This window comes from Anguilla anguilla, chromosome 3 (genome assembly GCF_013347855.1).
Source record: "Anguilla anguilla isolate fAngAng1 chromosome 3, fAngAng1.pri, whole genome shotgun sequence".
NCBI classification, from domain to species: Eukaryota; Metazoa; Chordata; class Actinopteri; order Anguilliformes; family Anguillidae; genus Anguilla; species Anguilla anguilla.
This window is the reverse complement of record NC_049203.1, coordinates 54,730,339-54,748,860: the sequence shown is the minus strand read 5'-3', so window position 1 is coordinate 54,748,860 and position 18,522 is coordinate 54,730,339. Positions and strand designations below refer to the sequence as shown.

The 18,522-nt window shown below is 43.1% G+C and overlaps 2 protein-coding genes across 4 annotated transcripts in view; both read left to right on the top strand.

The window, feature by feature from the left end:
• The first annotated feature begins 207 nt into the window (after positions 1-207).
• Positions 208-4,473, top strand: LOC118222170 (cysteinyl leukotriene receptor 1-like). Of its 2 annotated transcripts, none has more exons than XM_035407536.1 (2): positions 208-349; positions 2,481-4,473. In XM_035407536.1, the coding sequence occupies exon 2, from the start codon at positions 2,495-2,497 to the stop codon at positions 3,584-3,586; it is 1,092 nt and encodes a 363-aa protein (XP_035263427.1). In that variant the 5' UTR covers positions 208-349; positions 2,481-2,494; the 3' UTR covers positions 3,587-4,473. The 2 variants fall into 2 exon arrangements, with proteins under 2 accessions (XP_035263427.1, XP_035263426.1); XM_035407535.1 differs by lacking the exon at positions 208-349 and adding an exon at positions 646-766.
• A 3,750-nt stretch (positions 4,474-8,223) lies between these two features.
• LOC118223092 (fibronectin type-III domain-containing protein 3A-like) overlaps positions 8,224-18,522 on the top strand; it is a 31,442-nt gene continuing 21,143 nt past the window's right edge. Inside the window, exons 1-2 of one of the 2 annotated variants that reach the window (XM_035409228.1) lie at positions 8,224-8,540; positions 17,233-17,362. In XM_035409228.1, coding sequence (XP_035265119.1) covers positions 17,249-17,362 — 114 coding nt within the window. In that variant the 5' untranslated portion in view covers positions 8,224-8,540; positions 17,233-17,248. Of the gene's footprint in view, positions 8,541-8,590; positions 9,851-17,232; positions 17,363-18,522 lie in introns of those variants that run through there. The other variant, XM_035409229.1, reaches the window with a different exon arrangement.

The following is an 18,522-nucleotide window of genomic DNA, read 5'->3' as shown; positions in this document are numbered from 1 at the left end:
CTTAAACACAGACTTCAAAATAAAATAAAACAACATTGATTCTAAGGTAGTAGCCTATGTAACAATGTGTTAAGCGTACAGAAGGTTACATCAGTCAGCTTCAGAAGTTCAAGCAGCTGTAGGCGCGCCACCTCTCCAGGACCCGACAGCATCCTCGTGCAACGAGATGTGGGCGTCACTTAAAATATGTATGTTACGCGTACTGCATTAGTTATGAGTGATTGTTAATGCTGCGCACAACAAAATCCTGTTTCTTCTGAAAGGGTTTGCCCTTTGTGCAACTACGACTTGTGGATCCCGAGCTTCTACTTGTACACCTCAGTAGAAACATCGTGCTTGGATATTAAAGGTAATTTCTGCTCTTCTTCCTTGTTTTGGTTACTGGAACGAGTACATAGGGGATGACTCCCCATAAAGTTGCCAGAACGTCTTATTACTTTGGACAATACGTTCGCAATATTTCACACGTTTTCATTTTTATTTGATTTCGTTCTCTTTTGCAATTCAGGATGATTACGACGTGATAGCCTAAATATAGACAGCTCACGACCGCTGTTTAGTTAATTTTATGGAGAAACCGCTTGAGATACTGCATTATTGTGTTCTATCCATCCTATTTGAATAACAGGCTACACGAGCCCCTCCCTTGTCAACTTCAAAAAAAAAAAAAACCAAGTAGTTCAAATAGGCTATAACCATCCGCAATACTGTCTTCGGATGCTGGGACGGCCAGTGGTTAACAGCTGTTCTGAGAAAGCTGCCTGTGGTAAGCCAATGATTACATGCTAATTTAAAATGCAAAACTTGTATCTACATGTGACAATAATGCTGAAAGGAACCAAACGACACTGGAGAGTGAACATAGTTCTTGTTATTAAAATATAAGGCAATCCGTATGTTATGGCGGAAATTATATGACTTTTAACTACTTTTAAAATTGCAGGCTGATATATGTATGCATTTCGTTTTCCACTCCGCTAATTGATTTATTAAATGCAGATACACGACAGTCGCTCTTGAAGGTTGGTCTCAGTTAGGCTAGTTAATTTTGGCATTAAGTTTTGCCGACCAGGACATATAACCACTCGTAGTGTGTGCACATTTTAAAAAAGTGTTGTCTTAAATATTGTTACAGAGGGCCTAGCCTAATCATAAAAAGATAGAGCTATAAGCATATGGATTTTATTCCGTGAGTTGGATGAAGTATGTAAGCCATTGCATCTAATTTGTTTTTATTTAGCATCGCCGTTAGAATCATACTCGTTCAAACCTTGTGCAGAAGGCAAAACGATAAGCCTACTTGCCCTTCCTAAACAACTAGGCTACATTAATGCGTCTCTTTCTGTGGGCATTTTTACATTAAGGACCACCGAAGAATGACAGAGGAGACAGTTAAACAACTGACCGCGGTAACATTTTATCATTAAGTTCCAATCATATTTATATAGTTTTAGTTCGCGTTTTAACCTTTCATTTTAAGCCTACACCACTGCGAACTGTTTAACTGTTATGATGAGTGTCATTGAACCATTTTTTGTGCAGGAAGTACAATTGCAATTTTATGTGTAAACTAAACCAACTTCCCATGAACTATCTAAACATTGGCTCAAAAAGGGGGGGGGGGGGGTATAAACTGGCTGCTGGTTGAAAAGAAACCCCATAAACCTGAGTCTGCAAAAACCACTACGATTAACAGAAAATGGGTTGTCTGCAAAATACTTGTAGCACAATGATTTCAAAATGGGCTTACGGTTTTGTTTTTGTCTGTGGCTAATGAAGTTGCAGGTTGTAGAGCACTTCCTCGTAGCAGGCTTGTCTGATAAGAGATTGCAAAAACCAGAATTTTTGACATAAACATGTTAGATGCTCTTATTGATAAGCTTCATTTATACAGCTTGCCTCCCATGACCAACATGTGCCAAGGTCAGAGGTTTAGAGTTATATATTGTACTGTATGTTGAGTTTCAGAAAGTAAAGAAAAAAGCATCATTCATAGTTTCCGAAGCAACTACGTGTAGCTCTTTCTAGCTATGATGAATCAATCAACTTAACTTATTCATATATGCCTAGAACATAAGAAAATGGGAAGAAAAATAGAAAAGAGATACTTTGCTAATTCATCAGATGCCAGTGAAGCAAGATTACACAAGCCAGTGGTTTCCAAACTTTAATCTCAATATACCCTAAAATTACCATTGTGGCATTATCCACTTATGGCTGCTGTGCAACTGAATGTATTGATATATGGAAACATGTCTGATTATTAATAATAATGTCCATAATTTTGGACACACAAATCAAACTTTTTAAACAAAATGTTCATTAAAAATAAAATATTTTTATATTTTGCTGAACATTCCCTGGGTACCCTTTGCAGACCACTGGTATCCTTTGATCTTAGTTTGAAAAGCATATAAAAGGAATATAGAAGTTTGCTTTTTGCATCTGCATTAACTTTTCCTCCATCTCTCTCTGTACAGGGCACAATTCAGTGATGTCTAGAAACAGTTCAATCAATGACAATGTCACACTCTCGTGTCCAAGCGAATCCATTGATCAGTTCCGCAACCAGGTTTACTCCACCGTCTACTCCATCATCACAGTGTTTGGCCTGGTGGGAAACGGATTCGCCCTCTTAGTGCTAATTCGGACCTTCCGCCAGCGTTCGGCCTTCCACATCTACATGCTGAACCTTGCTGTGGCGGACCTACTGTGCGTGTGCACGCTTCCCCTGCGCGTGTTTTACTACATCAACAAGGGGCATTGGACCCTGGGAGACTTCCTGTGCCGAGTTAGCTCTTACGCACTCTACGTTAACCTCTATGGCAGTATATTCTTCATGACAGCCATGAGTTGCACCCGTTTCATCGCCATCGTCTTCCCCGTCCAGAACCTCAGGCTAGTCAATCCGCGCAAGGCCTGCATCGTATGCATCTGCATCTGGGTGTTCATCTGCTCCACTAGCTCTCCTTTCCTCATGTCCGGGGAGTATGTGGACAAAGAAACCAAGAAGACCAAGTGCTTTGAACCACCTAAGGGAAGTGGGGGCCAGAGCAAGCTCAAGGTTCTAAACTACTTCTCGCTGGTGATGGGGTTCATTTTGCCCTTCCTCATCATCTTGATCTGTTACGCCGGTATCATCCGCACCCTGCTCATGGGCTCCAACGGTATGAACAGAAGGAAGACCACCAACACCAAGGCCATACGAATGATCGTCATTGTCACGCTGGTCTTCCTGGTCAGCTTCATGCCCTACCACATCCAGCGCACCATCCACCTGCACCTGCTGAGCCGCGGTGACGTCAGCTGTGAGGAGCAGGTCTACATGCAGAAGTCAGTGGTGGTCACGCTGTGCCTAGCAGCTTCCAACACCTGCTTTGACCCCCTGCTGTACTTCTTCTCTGGGGAGAACTTCCGCAACCGCCTGTCCACTTTACGCAAAGCGTCCGTCAACTCCAGTACCCTGCCCCGCCACAGCCACAAGACCATCCCCCAGAATGTCGAGGACCAGGATAAACTGAAATGCTGCAATGGCCCACAGGACAGCCTGACCACCGCTGACTCATACACCAACCCCCAGGAGTGAATTTTTCACATAGGATTAGAGGCATTGGGATGGTTATTTTAAAAGGTCCATGGTATGGTGAGGTATTTTTTTTTAAGTACCTCTTCTCAGTGTTTTTTCCTCCTAACATGACAGAGGCTTATTGCTGCATGTTTTCTGTTTTGAGGAAAGGGTGTGTCACTGATTTTTAAGGAAGCTGTCAGAGAGTGGTCTTCAGAAATTAGAACTTGTTAGAGCACTTAGCTCTGTAGGTTTTGGGCAGAGGAGATAGGGTGGACTGGTTTTGATTAGAAAACCTGATCATTATGATGGAATGATCACCAGTGTTTCAGTAACAATGTCTCACATTGATTTGCAATTACAAGACTTCATAATTACTTACTATTCACTTCAGCGATGCAAATATTCAATCCATCAAAAAGTATTGCTTCTGTTGGCTGATACATACTGTAGCATGTGTATAATCTGGACAAGTTTGAGAACCACCTTGACAAAGGAAACTGTATAACTGTCATAACTGACTATTTGATCATTGTGGGTTTCATTTTGTAGGTTTTCTGACTGTGAGGGGCACAAATAAGCATGTAACATTCAGAATATTGTGTAAATAAATGCATCTTGTTTTACTGTGTGTCATACTTTCACAATGCCATTCATTTTAGCTTTTGATTGTATTTAAATTTTACAATGCAGATGATGATGCAACTTGAGAACATAACATAGATAAACTATTAAGAATGTTGTATCAAATCATTATGCAGGTGTGCAAAATATGTATGTTCAAATGTGGTAATCTTGCATGTATTAATGCATGCACCTTTGTATTGTGAGCACAAGACTTGACTGCAGAGTTCAAGTGATGCTGTGAACATGAACATTTCAAAATGAATAAAGACGTTATTTTCCAAGTTTTGTTCATATTTTCCAGTAATATTCTCAAAGTATGCATGTCATGATCAGGTACTATCTGAATGACAATATTGTGCTTTAAAACATACTCTTAAACAATTTTGTAAAATACTGATAAAGCAATGAAAATACAGATCAAATACCGTACCTAAGCCAAGCATATTAACATGGGGATGTCTGAGAAATCATAACTAGACTATGGACAATTTTTTACATTTTTTCCCCCAACCTCTAACAAAGACAGAAAAGGTTAACATGGTGTCAGAAATGCCTGCAATGTACACGGGATGTGGGAAAGTCTGCCAAGCCTTTCAAAGATTCACTCCATAACATCATAGCCTATGGAAAGAAAAAGTTCTGTCAGCCTAAACTCAGATGCATGCTCCTTTTCTAAAAGAAAAGTTTCTTAAGTTGGATGAATTTCCAAATGTTTAAGGGTTTGTAAACAAATGCATCCTTAAATGTACAACCATCAACCTCACATTTAAAATGACGCTGATATTAAACTAAGTGCCACACCTAGTGGCTAATAAGTAGTACTACATGCTAAAACTGCAGCATCCTACCATCATGGGGGTTTAGAATAGTTACTTGATTCGACTGAGAGTGGGCAATAAATTCACATATTTGTTGATGTATAGTAATGTGGAACAGTTATTGAGCATATCCAACAAAGCTGTTGTATTTGTGACACTTTCAGTTACAGAAAGTTTGATTGTAGTCCAATCAGGAGACTACTACTATGGCCCTACGAAGCACATTGACTATGCCACTTTGGGAATCACAGCCCTATGAAGCACATTGACTATGCCACTTTGGGAATCATGCCCCTATGAAGCACATTGACTATGCCACCTTGGGAATCATGCCCCTATGAAGCACATTGACTACGCCACCTTGGGAATCATGTCCCTATGAAGCACATTGACTATGCCACCTTGGGAATCATGCCCCTATGAAACACATTGACTATGCCACCTTGGGAATTGCACCCAAGGAATTTGTTTCCAATAAAGAGAACACAAAATTTCCACACTAGTACAATATTGCAAAGGAATGGAGGTGTGAATATAAGATAAATTCAATTTCCTACACCTCCAGCAAGAGGAGGAAGTATTAGGGAGGAGAGCTGATGACAAGAGAGGGCATATTAACAAGGGAAAAGTAGTGCTGCTTACCACACCACACATGCTTGTGCATAGCGACACACTATCTGCAATAAAATGACAAGTGTTCAGTGCAAAATATAACAATATCACCGCATGCAACATGAAGTTGTATACACCTTGTATACTCAATTGCAGGCAAGTGTGCTGATTCGGATATGGACCATAAGTTGTCAGTACAGAAGTGCTCTGAGGTTGTCAGTTTGATACTTCTGATCTGAACCTTTTTTTTTGCTGAAAATTTACACTAATCGTTTACATATTTAAATGTTTCCCACATTGCTTATTGAATACAAATTGCATTCTTTTTGCTTTTTCGAAATAAATAATAGGACCAGTTTATCTTAATTGTGAGCTGTATTTGTCATCGGGGAAGGGGCTTGTCTGTTTTTAAAATGGGTGTCAGAGTTTTAGTTAAGGTAGATATGGTTGACTTTTGTATTGTCTGAAACAGTTTTTTGAATAGCAATACGTTCACGCAGCCTCCTCTGTTGTTTCTTTGTGAGAGCTTTTCAGTAACAGAGGGCCTATTGTTTTTAATTTTTCATCGAGTCTTACACCTCCCTGCTGTTCCTCCAGTTTTTTGTGCCCTCGTCAAAACAGGGACCACTCCAGACAACATTGCAACCCCAGGAGCCCTCTCCTCAGCCTTCTGGTTAACTACTGATGAGCTGGTCTGGACATCCTGCTCAGCTTATTCCCAGAGGATGGGACTACACTGGTGCTGCTGGAGGACTTCAGCATCAATCTGGAGAGCTCCCAGTCACCTCACACTATTCCACTTCCTTAACCTTACCATGCTGCGATCACCCAATACCCACAGAGTAGGAAACCAGCTGTACTTCATAACACTTACTTCCTCTGAACCCTTCTCTCCTCCACTTAATACAACAGTCACTGTGAGGTGGCATTTTGAACTCGGTGTCAAACCAGCACCTGAACCTCAACTTACCTAAAACCGAATGCTGCTGCTTGCCTGATCTATATATGCCCCAGGCTGAGTCATATCACTCCTGTTGTGGCATAATACTCATTGTGACAGGTGTAGCCATGGGATCCAGCGAGCAGGCCTTTCAACAGTGGAACAGATGAAGTTGGGAGAGGTCAACATCTAGCTATAAAAGGAAATAATGTTGAGATAGAGGGTAGGGTGAGCAGGGAGACAAAATTGACTGGGGAGAAGACTGAGGTGCTAGAGGCCATCTCAAAAAAGTCTGAGGAGGTGGTGTTACTAGTTAATAAGGCAACTAAAATTTAAGGGGATTTGGAGTTAGCCAGTGAAATTCAGCTAGCTGGTTTTATTAATCATTTTAATGTTATTCATACAGTATATCTAGATACCAAGCCAGCTAGACAAATATACTCGTCACGGCTCACACATGATTAGCACCCAGGCTCAGAGACCGACACGGATGCAGAGGTAAGTAAACAATACTTTTTTTCAGTTGAATTTGACCAGTAATACAAAACAAACAAGGCAACACCAGGGAAGAAGCAAAACACGAACACGCAACCAGGACAATCATGCAGGGGAACACAAAGACCAAGCACTGCAAACAGAAGAAAACCACAAACTTTAATGCACAGTGAAACACATGCAGAGTTGCAGACAATCACCGAAACGATCAGACACGTGTAGACTGGGGGAAAACAACAATTAACTGGAAAAAGATACGAAATGTGGGGAATTAAATTTGAGAACTAAAACCTGGAATAAGGCGGCGACAGGCAATCTGGAACCGGAGTCGTGACAATACTGATGTTTTTTCTATGCATAATATTTTAACCAACAACCAAAATAGTTGAAATCATTTCTAAACTAAATTTTTCTCTTCCTTCTGTCTGACAAACTAACCAAGCTACCTTACAAAAGTTACTACCTTGCCAACTATAGCTCACTTGATCATTAATAGTTGCTTAGCTAATACCCATATAATCACTAATTCTGTAAAACATTATTGAAAACCACTCAGGAGTGTTATCCTTGTGAAGGGAGAGAGCAGAAAGTATTGAGGAGGCACCAACAATTTGGATTATATTTTACTATATTTTTGTGGAAAAAATACCACTTGATAAAAACAAAATTGTATAAAAATATCATTTTCCTGTTTTTTGAATACACAATAACTTGTTAAAGTCTTGTTTTAGTCATTTTTATCGAGGGTGCTATAATTCTAGACCAGACTGTAATTGCTGTTTCGATTCGTTGGCACAAGGGGGGTTCTTGCTCTCTCAACTACGCCTCTTCAATGTCTCACTACCTTTTCTGATTGGCCAACATGAAGTGTCACGTGACAATTTTGCCCATTTGCCACAGTATATAGCAGCTCAGCTGCTGCTTAGCTAGCAATTTAACTAGCTAGCTAAGTTAGCGTTTAGCCAGAGGTATAGATAGAACACGCTAAAACTGGAAGCCTGTTGATAATACAGCTGGTAAAGGCAGCTAGCTGGATGACATTTATAAATAAATTTTTTTTAAAAACCAGACACCGTCTTGTTTTCTAAGCTTATCAACTTGTAATGTTGCCGATCTGAGTGTCTTCAGCAGCATTCCAGTATAAACATCATTTTTAAATACAACTGTTACGCAATATATCCCTGTCTTGCAATGATCAAGTCATTTCCCCTGCCAGTCTCTCACGGCACGGCAGGTCCCGGCTGGCAAAGGCTGGTAGTGCGCATGTCCTGTCTGTGATGGCGGTGTGGTCGAGCCAAAGTGGGCTAGAGTCACTCCAGTTGGGAACGGGGGTGGCCAGGAGCACCCACGATAGCTGGAAAAGAAAGGGGAAAGCGAACAGGATTATAACGGTTACTTAATTACTGGAATTATAAACATTCACATGAGAGCTGCGCATGACCACATTGTAGCCCGTGAGCTCCGGTACTCTGGCAATATTGCGGTAATATATATATATATTTTTTTTATCTTAGCTTCTGCTGTGTGGCTAACGTTAGCTATTTAGCAATCCATTCTCATCGCGTGGCTGCGCGGTCCCCCACGACTCAACTGGAAATGCGTTTGTAGTTAGCGCTAGCTAACAAATGTAGCGACAGCTCAAAAACCGCATATGTGAAGTAGCTGTTTAGTCTAGATAAATCGAAATGATATTGGTTTTTTTCAGCTGAATATAAGTGCGGATAGCTGGGGTTTTGCCCATTTAAGTTAATATTTTAGATTTAGCAACACACAAAGACGACCAGAATTCTTAAGAGGCAAAGAATGTGCCTCTAGGTCTTGTAGCTAAACTTGGAAGTAGTTTTCTGCAGTTCGATTGGTAGCTGTAACTACCTTCGTAAAGGCGTGTGTGATGCAAAATATAATTAGCTGTGTAACGTTATAATACAATGTTTAACTGTTCAGTTCAGGCCTTTACAATTAATTTTAACTTGTCAAGTTGGCTAAACGCCTAGTTAAGTTGGCTAAAACCTAGCTAACTCAGGTTTAAGTAATTTGTTTAAATTGTTAGACTGCAAAAAGTAGTCCAATTGGTTAGCTAGCTAGCGGCTTAGTTTGATAAGACTAGCCAGTTATGTTAGCTAGCTGAGACATTGGCTGCATCAACTTTAGTTTTAACTAACGTTAGCTAAATGTTTGCTGGTTGATCGGATGGCCAATGGCTGTTTGCATGCAGTCAACGAATAATGAAAATGTTTATTAAACTTGAGTGACATAGAATGCCATTGACATTAGTCTATAAGCTAAACCGTTATGGCAGCAACATACGAAGGCATTTTAGATGCTAGCTAAACTAGCTACCTATTAACTAGCTACGTCAGCTACTTATAGTTAGCTAGCTACAGTAACTACAGTTTTAGCTAATGAATGCCTGTAATTATTTAAATAGCAATGTAGGAAACCTAGCCAGCTGGGTAGTAATTGCGTAGCACTGAGCTACAGTAGCCATCCAAGTAACCGTAGTATATCTTCATAATGTTAACGGTTATCTCCAACTGGTGGAAATTTTTTATTTTATTTACTTAAACAGAACTTCACTTGGGCATATAGCTACCTAGCTATTCAGCCACTGACACGATAATGCTCTGAGCGTTGTCTGACCGTGCCACGTATACTTTCAGTGATGCTAATTGCACGTTGGAGAACACCACAACGTTGCTGCAAGATGGCTACATTTTCTTCTCTTCGTGAACGTGGTTATGCATGCATTGTTACTTTTTAGCATATTTTACCTCGTTCATCAATTCTAGTTTTGTAAGTGCGAGTTGTTTTATTTTACTGCAGTAAAATGAAGCGGTGTGCATGTCGTGCTGTTCGATGGTGGGTTCCAGAAGTTAATCACTGAGGTCTGCATAAATGCAGAACCAACCAGGAATACTAAGGAAACTATTTGGTACAGCTGCTTTATAACTTTTTGATATGGTTTCATATTACTCATACCATTAAAGTTTAGATAACTTTTGTTGCCGACTTATGAAATGGGATAGATGTTTTATTGCTGCCCATATTTATGGACTATATTGGGCTTTAAATCGTTCAATTATTAGATGTAGCACGAAGGATACTTATAAATCTAGGCTGAAATCAGTGTTCTGATTTTAGCTAAATGTAATGGTAATAGGTGACCTGCCATGAATTTGCAACTTTAAAGTGTAAAGTAAGCTTTTTGCAGAAACTGTCTTTAATCAATGATTACTCAGAATTTTAAAAATGTTTTTTATGTATTTATTTTAATGATGAATCAAGCTTTGTGCATAACTTCACACAGTGGCATCAGACAGGTACCTTTCCTGTGCTCAAGTTTAAGATTTGTTGATGAGAGGAGCGGGCTTCTCTGTTGCATCCTTGAGACCGAAGTAAGGATGGATGTCCAGCAGCACAAGGTAGACAGAGGGAACCTGCTAGCTTCTATAGTGGGAGAAAAGGAAAATTTTTCTGTGAGGAATAAAGTCAGCAGGATGAGGACTGATACTGAAGTCAAATGGGTGGAGAATGGTACAGACTGTGGGAAGCAATCATAAGACTTATGGGCAAAACATATAGGCCAACAGCGCAGTAATGACGTGCTCACATGTTAGAATTTAATACGCCACCTTTGCATCTTGGTAGACTGGGTGAGAATAGAGCTTTCACTGGAACACTGTGAGCCTCGTGTTTCATCCCATCTGAATGTTTCAGTGGAGATACCCTAAGGGTCATGCTGCTCTCACAATTCATTTTGCAGGGAAGATAAGCCTAGCTGCTTGACTGCCCAGGTGGCAGTTCTGGCATATCTGATGGAATTACCGAGCAGACGTCTAAAACGTCCCACTGATGTTGCGTAGCTCCTGGGACTGCTGCATATGCTCCCTATAATGTTTCCTACAGACTTTTGGAAAAAGTGCTTGCATTTTTTTGTGTGATTTGCTTTCATATTTGTTGTTTTTTTGTTCGTTTTACTTCTTGCAGTGTGGTTGTGGGAGGGTTTGTCTAAATGAAATTGGGCAGAGGTTAGCTAATGGCAGCCTAATACAGAAAGTTTGGGTGAGCTAGAGTGGTGATGCGGGTGACAGGCTGATTTTCCCTCTATAAGAAGCCTGTGGTGGTACGGGAGACATGCTGATTCAGACTTTAGCAGCTCTGTGGTGGTACAGGGCCTGGCTGTAACACATCCCTTAGGCAGTGCAGGTAGTGCATGGATCCTGGTTTTTCTCTCTGGATGTTTCTGGAGGGCACTGACCTCTGCACGTCCTTCCTGAGTCAGTCATAGCCTAGTGGCTGGGTACGGGAGGCGGTGGCCCAGCCGGAGGCGGGCTTGAGGAAGTGAGATTCAGTAAATCATGTGACAGGAAACTGTGGTCAGTCCTTCAGGATGAAAGGAGAGGAGATTAAATTGTTTTGGTTTTTGTCGAGCAAATTCTGTCTCTTTCTCACTCTTGCATTCTCTCTGTGGTTCTGTTTCTGCCTATCTTTATGTCTAACTCCCTCTCCCTCTCTCTTCCTTCCTTCCTTTCTTACTTCCTGGGAAGATCACTTCAGAGTAGTGTGCCACTGCACATCAGCCTCCGTAAACAATATCAGTATGAGCCTCTGCTTTCTCATCAGTATCAGTTGTCAGTGTCACACTTTGTTTATGCTCAAAATATGACCGCAAATAGTCTGTGGGCAATTGGGGAATGTACTGTTTCCCTTCATCATTAGAGCCAGATCCAGAGCCAGTAGCCTGTAAGGAAGTGGCCTTAAATGGCCTGTATAGGTAATGCTGGCGCCCAATTTTCTGTGTCATTAACCTACATTAACATACTATAGACAGATTTGTGAAAAGGCTCAGAATCTTTACCTGATTGTTGAGGTTTTATTTCAGTTGCTGAGTTTTGCACATTGTCTGTGGGGGGAGGATATAGTGAATGCAATTCTATCAGGGCTGGTCCCACTGTTGTGCTGTAGTGTCATGCTGTTTCCCTATCATAGCTTATAGTTGGGTGGTGTCCAGAGAGTGGCAGGGAAGGAAAAAGGGACTGGTGCATCGATTGGTGGGTGGGTAGGTAAGTGGACGGGGCATGGGTTGCTTTTAGACTATTTTCCCTCCACCCTTCCCCTAGCCGTTTGATTTGTGCATGCAATGCAGATGTGTCATTAATTCCATTTCAGTTAATTTCTCTAATTGACTGAACTGAAATTGAATTGATACCAAAGTTGGTGCATGTGTGAATCCGTCATTGAGGGTGTTTAAAAGCTAAAGGATCAAGTTTAATCTAAGCCAGTGGTTCTCAAACTCAGTCCTGGGGGACCACTGTATATGCTGGTTTTCATTCCAACCTCAATTGCAATCCCAGAATATTAACAAGCTGTTAAACCTGATTCTACTAATCAACCTCTAAAGCCTTTGCTAAGCACTTTAATTGGTAGAATCAGGTGAGTTACTGCTTAGTTGAAATAAAAGCCGACACCCACACTTGCCCTTTCTGGATATGAATGGGGTTCCCTGCTCTAAAACATGAAAGCACCTAATCAAGAAAGATTAACAGCTTGTGAAAATTCTGTGATTGAAAATGTTGTTTGGAACGAAAACCTGCATACGCAGTGGTCTCCCAGGGCCGAGTTTGAGAACCACTATCTAAGTGGTTATTTGACTTTTAAATTCCTAGTTGTATCAGGCTGGTATTCATTAGCTTTACTAACCCCCCACCCAAAGCCATCTTTTGCGAGTGGCCTGAGGCCTCTGAAATGACAAAACGATCCTCTGCCACTCCTCCATGTTATTGTTTCATCTTGTGACTTCTGTCCGAAAGTCGAGCAAGCTCATTTCGCTAAGCCCATTATTAAGGAAGCTTTCCTGTTTCAGAATAATAATAATAATAATAATAATAGCCGTACGGCCCTTCTTTACCAGTGTCTCGTCTCTGACCGCCCACCCTGTGGCACGCCAGGGGGAAGAGCAAGCCTGTTTGGGTTAAAAATAAAATGGTTCCTGTTTGTTGTCCGAAGGTGGCCTCGTGAGCGACGGTGAGTCAAAGCTTCACTGAGACGAGGCCGCCGGTCCGCGTCAAGGGTTTGCGTCATTACTGGCAGGGCCGGTGATTAATTAATGATGATCTCACAGCTTGACCCGCTCCCTCTCAGCTGAGAGACGTGCGGGACGCCTCGCGTCCTTGAGTGCTCGGGGGGAAAGTTGTGTCCGACCGCCCAGGCAACCAGGAAAGGGCACTGCCTGGGTGAACCACAGTATGCACTGAGCACAATGGTGAGGCCACTAGCTTGGGCTTTAGCTCAGCTCTCTGAATATTGGGTGCAGTTGGAGAACTAAAGCTGGGAAGAGAAATCTGAAAACTGAAGGAAGTGTCAGATCCCACACTGTTTTCCGGTCACCATCTTGAGTGAATGAGCTTAATCGACTAAAGGATATCGGTATCCTAGTGTGCACTGGCTTAAAGCCAATTGACTTACTGGCAAACCGGTAGTGTTTCATTATAGAAAAAATGCAGTAAATGTCAATGTTAGGTGAGTCATAGATTGGAAGTGATGACGCTATAACAGCACCGCGTAGTCACTAGTCATTATTCTTTTAAAGTTTGGTATTGTCTCCAATTGTGGCTTTCTTTCCAGAGGCCAGGCCCCCACACTGTGGGCAGGGCATCCTGTAGATAGTCATATAGCACAGCTCACTAAATGCTGCTCTATTAGTACTTTTCTGGGTCTTAAATAGGAAAGTAAAAAAGTAGTAGCAGAGAAACGTGGGGAAACACACGATGGAGTCGGGGCCAAGTGACGCCAGCGGTGAAACCTCTGAGCCTCGTCTGCATCTGGGTGCACTTTTAAATTATTAAGGAATAGGACTGTATGCACCGTACTATATGCTCTTCAAACGTAATAACACTCATCTTTTTTGTGATAATGTGATGTGTTCACACGGAAGCTGCAAGGCCTTGCTCCAGAGTGGATTTCATATCAACACCCAATAGATGGGAGCCAGAATTTCAGGTGGCCTCTGAAGTTTAGATGTTTAGGTATGGTTGAAGAAAAAAAGATGAAAGCCGATGCACTGTATGGTGGCAATGATTGTTATTACACTTAAAAAAACATTTGAAAATTGTTGATATGGGTTATTGCCCAGAATTACCTGAAAGTAGCCTGAGGCTATGTTTTCATTTATACAAACATAGAAGCTTGAATTTATGAAAAAATGTTAGGTAGCACCACCACAAAGGGATAGAGAAGGTGGGAGAAAGAGTGGGTTGGAGATGGATGGAGCCTGGGAGGGATAATGTTGGTAGAGGGATTAAGACTGGAAACAGCAAAATAACACTGACAGCGATTCTCTATGGAAGAGGAGTGTTTCGTTCAGTTTCGGGGGGACGTTTTAGTGGGACAGAATGCTTTTATTTGCCTCAAACTATGGGAGGAGATATGCAGTGAGGCAAAAACATTTATTGGCCATTAGGTCAGGTCCTTCATCTTCAATGTCATGGAGCTGGACCTAATAGCCCAGTAATAAATTGAACTCCACCCATTTAATCCTGACATAGGAATAGAAGGAAATGTCAATGACTGATATGAAACAATATTGCAATGCAATTGATTTTTGTGCTGTTGCTGATGCTTAATGCATACCTTAATAAGCCAATACAATGTAGTCTAAAGCTATAGGCTATACGATTTACCTTGATAACTTGAATGTTTACTATCCAATTTTTCAATGTTATTCAGTATTTCACACCATTCAGTGTTCATGTTCCTAATAAAAATAGTGAAATTGATTATTGCTGCACTTTGACTGATCATTACTTTTGTACAGTTACGTTATATTTCAGTTTCCGTGTTGTGTAATTTGTATTGGAAACCCAAATACCGTCAATAACTTGAAAAGTGGTATGATACTTTGGCCATATTGGCTGGCCCTACAAGGCAGGTTGTCCATCACTCTTTGGCGCTGGTGTGCGTCGGCGCACGTGGCTGGTCCAGTGCTGCACCGCAACGGCGTTTGAGTCCTGAACCTAGAGGGGTGTTGCTCCCCACGCTCAAGCAGCGCATGAAAGCCGTTATTGAAGCTGGAGAGGAACAGGCCCGGCAGTGTCCCGGGACGGGCAGCGGGGCCGGGGTGTCCTGTCTGCAAGCAGCTTCTGAATGAGGAGCTTTTTTCAGATGGTGGCATGAAGGAAGGGTGTGTGTTTGTTTGTGTGTGTGTGTGTGTGTGTAGGCATGTACGTGTGAGTTCAGGTTTCTCCAGATACTGTGATACAGTGATGCTGCACCACCTTGTGAATTTGCAGCACCGCCTTGTACAGTTTCCCTTCAGCCCGTCTGAAACTGATAGCATCGGTTGTAGTATCATTTGCTATCACGACAGTCACCTCAGCACCACTCTGTCACACAATCCTGGGGAGAACCCTGCATGTTTTTGCAAGTGTGTGTGCGAGCTTGTACGCTTGTGTGCACGTTTGGGGGAAGAGGGTAACACTTGGGCGGCAGCAGTATTGATGTGAAAGAGTCATTGTGTAACATGGGGGCCCTCTACATATGAGCGTCTGGCAGCATCTGTACCTCCTTCCCAGAGTCCCATGGGGCAGGAGACTCTTTCGCTAGCATAGCATGGCCCTTCTTCGAGTCTGAGAACACAGGGAGATGAAGGAACAATGCCTGAGCACTTTCAACCTGCAGCTCTGTCTTGAGAAGTAATTTAAGCTGAATTTGTGTATTTTCCCCTAGTAGACAAGATATTTGTTTAGTTCGTAACAATTTATTATCTTGAAATAACACAATCTTTTCTTGTAGTAACAAGATAGCTAGTTATTTTGTAATACTCTTTTTTTCATTTGTGATTATTTCTTGTAATAAGAATAAATTATAATTTTATACATGGGCGCATTGTGCAGTAAAGGGGCCACTGACATTTTAAAACTCATAAACCGCTTCAGCTGAAGAAGCATGCATCCATGCAGACATTTTACTCTGGTGTAACACAGGAGTAAACCAGCACTAGTGTGTACCGGTGTTCGGAAAAATTAGGTAAGATTTACTGGTTGGAATCAACGCCAGCACACACCAGCCCTCCAGAACTGGAGCTGGCCATGGCTTGGTGGATGCTGAAGGCTGAATTTAAACTCACAGAGCCGTGGACATATTCCCCTGCGAGCCTCGTGTGTTTGCTGTGCAGTAATGTGAGTGGAGCAGCGTGGCATTATCTTTACTGAGGTGCATGGCGGTCTTTGCTCCACTGTCAGCTGACTGATGCATGCCTTCCTGTTGGGGAGCACACCGAAAGGAAGTGTGTTTTTTTCCAGCCTGTTTGTTATTATAACCAAGATACACTCAGACCGCTCACTAAGCCCATGCCCAGTAACCATGAGCTTAGTATGCCATCCCTCCTTTAATGGATTTAGGGTGCTTCAGTGTCAGTGTTGACTTGCCTCTATGGATGGGAGAAGGTACCCAAAAAGTGGGAAATGCGTATGGAAGTTTTTTTGTTTAAGCCTAATGTAATTGTAATTAGTGTGACATGAGTGTACGGTTTTAACTGTGCTGAAAATCACGGGCTGAGGTGGAGGTGAGTGAGTGTGCCAGAGAGAGAGCCCCGTGCATTGAGGGTTTGGCGCTCCCCGCTGCGCAGAAGGCAGGCTGCGGCTCAGACGAGCCCTCCGCAGCTGCGCTTCCGCAGCCGAGTCTGGGTGGTCGCATGCGTTGCGATGTATTGCGTTGCTTTGCACGTGCTCCCTCCGTGTGTGTGTGTGTGTGTGTGTGCGCGCGCGCATGTATGCGTGTGCGTGTGTTTCCTGTTTACGGCGCTGTCTGCGTGCGTGCATGTGTGAGGACTTATTGACTCCAGATGGGAGAGAGGAGACTGTTGCCAACTGATCCGTTAGGCTGGAGACTGGGGGTGGACAGGGCTGCAGCCCGCTGCGGTCTTAGAGGCTTCGTCTTCTATCGGGACCCCGCAATGTCAGCAGAAGATGGAGTGTTTTCATTATCGGGCGCCTGATAGCGCTGGGAGAATGAGCCCAGCATCAGCCCCTTGATTGTTCGAGCTTCTGAGAGCTGTCAGTAAGCTCATCAAGTACTGATGGTTTTAGTCTTCCAACAGTACTGTCATTTCTAATGTCTCCCCCCTTTTCCCTTTCACTCCCTCCATCCATCCATCCATCCATCATCCATCCATCCAGGAGCTGGTGTCAATGAATGCTCTGCCCTGCCATGATGACAGATCAGCCCCCTCCACCTTTGGAGGTCACCCCCATGCTGGCTGAGATGGCCCTCGTCCCGCACATGCTCAGTGGAGATGGCATGCAGCAGGTGAGTGCTCTGAGCTCTTATTGGGTTTTCATAGAGCTCAACAAAAGTCAAAAGAACGTTCAATATGGCAAACTTCATGGCCCCGAAAAATGAACATATAGCAAGTGTCGCAAGGTTTCTCAAAGACTCTTGCGTTCTGTGGATTGAATTCCATTCCTTGGCTCCCCTAACACGTCCCCTGCTCTCCTCATTAAAAAAAACCAAAAAAAAACATTTGAAATTATTTTCTTTAAGCCTTTTAAATCTTTGGTATGCGGACCTCTGTTTTTAATTTCAGCTTGATAATCTTCTGTCAGCACACCTCTTCTGAGCTAGGTCTGAAACCTGGCCTGGCGTTCTCAAAGCGAGCGGCAGAAGCGGCGTGCCCCGGAGCCCCGAGCGTCTTCGCGCGGTCGCCGGCGGGGCCGTTCAGCACACGCAGACGTCTGCGCTCGCCGAAACGCGGGCGGCGACCGTGACGCAATATCTCAGTCGCGCCATTTGCGAGAACGCGGCCTCGGCTTGAGAGAAGACGACATGTGGAGAGCAGGAAAGGCCAAACCGCGGCTGCAGACAGCCTTGTTTTTCCTGCCGGACAGACTCAAAAAACAAAAGCGCTCTCTTTCACACAAACAGATGGTCTCCAACTGTTGCGCCCCCTGCAGTGGGGCTCCCCTCAGTGGGGCGTAAGGAGGGGGGAGAGAAGGAGAGTAGGAAAGGCCGATGTGGGGACTGAGCCGTCGCCCCTTTCCCCCCTCCGCCGAAACCCCCCCCCCCCCGCTCAGCGTCTGCATTCCTCACAGGCAAGCATTTCAGCAGCATTTCCAGTAAAGCTGGGGAAGGCCGGAGGGGGGAGTGGGAAAGGGGGGGTGGCGTAGGAGGGGGCTGGCGTAGGAGGGGGCTGGAAGTACACACATCCGGAACATTCTCGATAGCCCCCGTGAGCTTTTCGCGGAGAGGGCTCCCTTATACGAGAGGACACAGTGCTCCAGTATGTCTCGACAACAAATCATATTCCTTTTCTTGGTGCGTGTATTGGCGGTTGGCTTAATTAATATGTCTTTTGCTCCTTTATTTGGTTGTCTTCACTCAACTTGGAAGTTAATGTAGTTATTTGGAGGCTGCATGTACCATGTTCTACAACATCACAGTTGTTGCACATGTTACCAATTAGAACACTC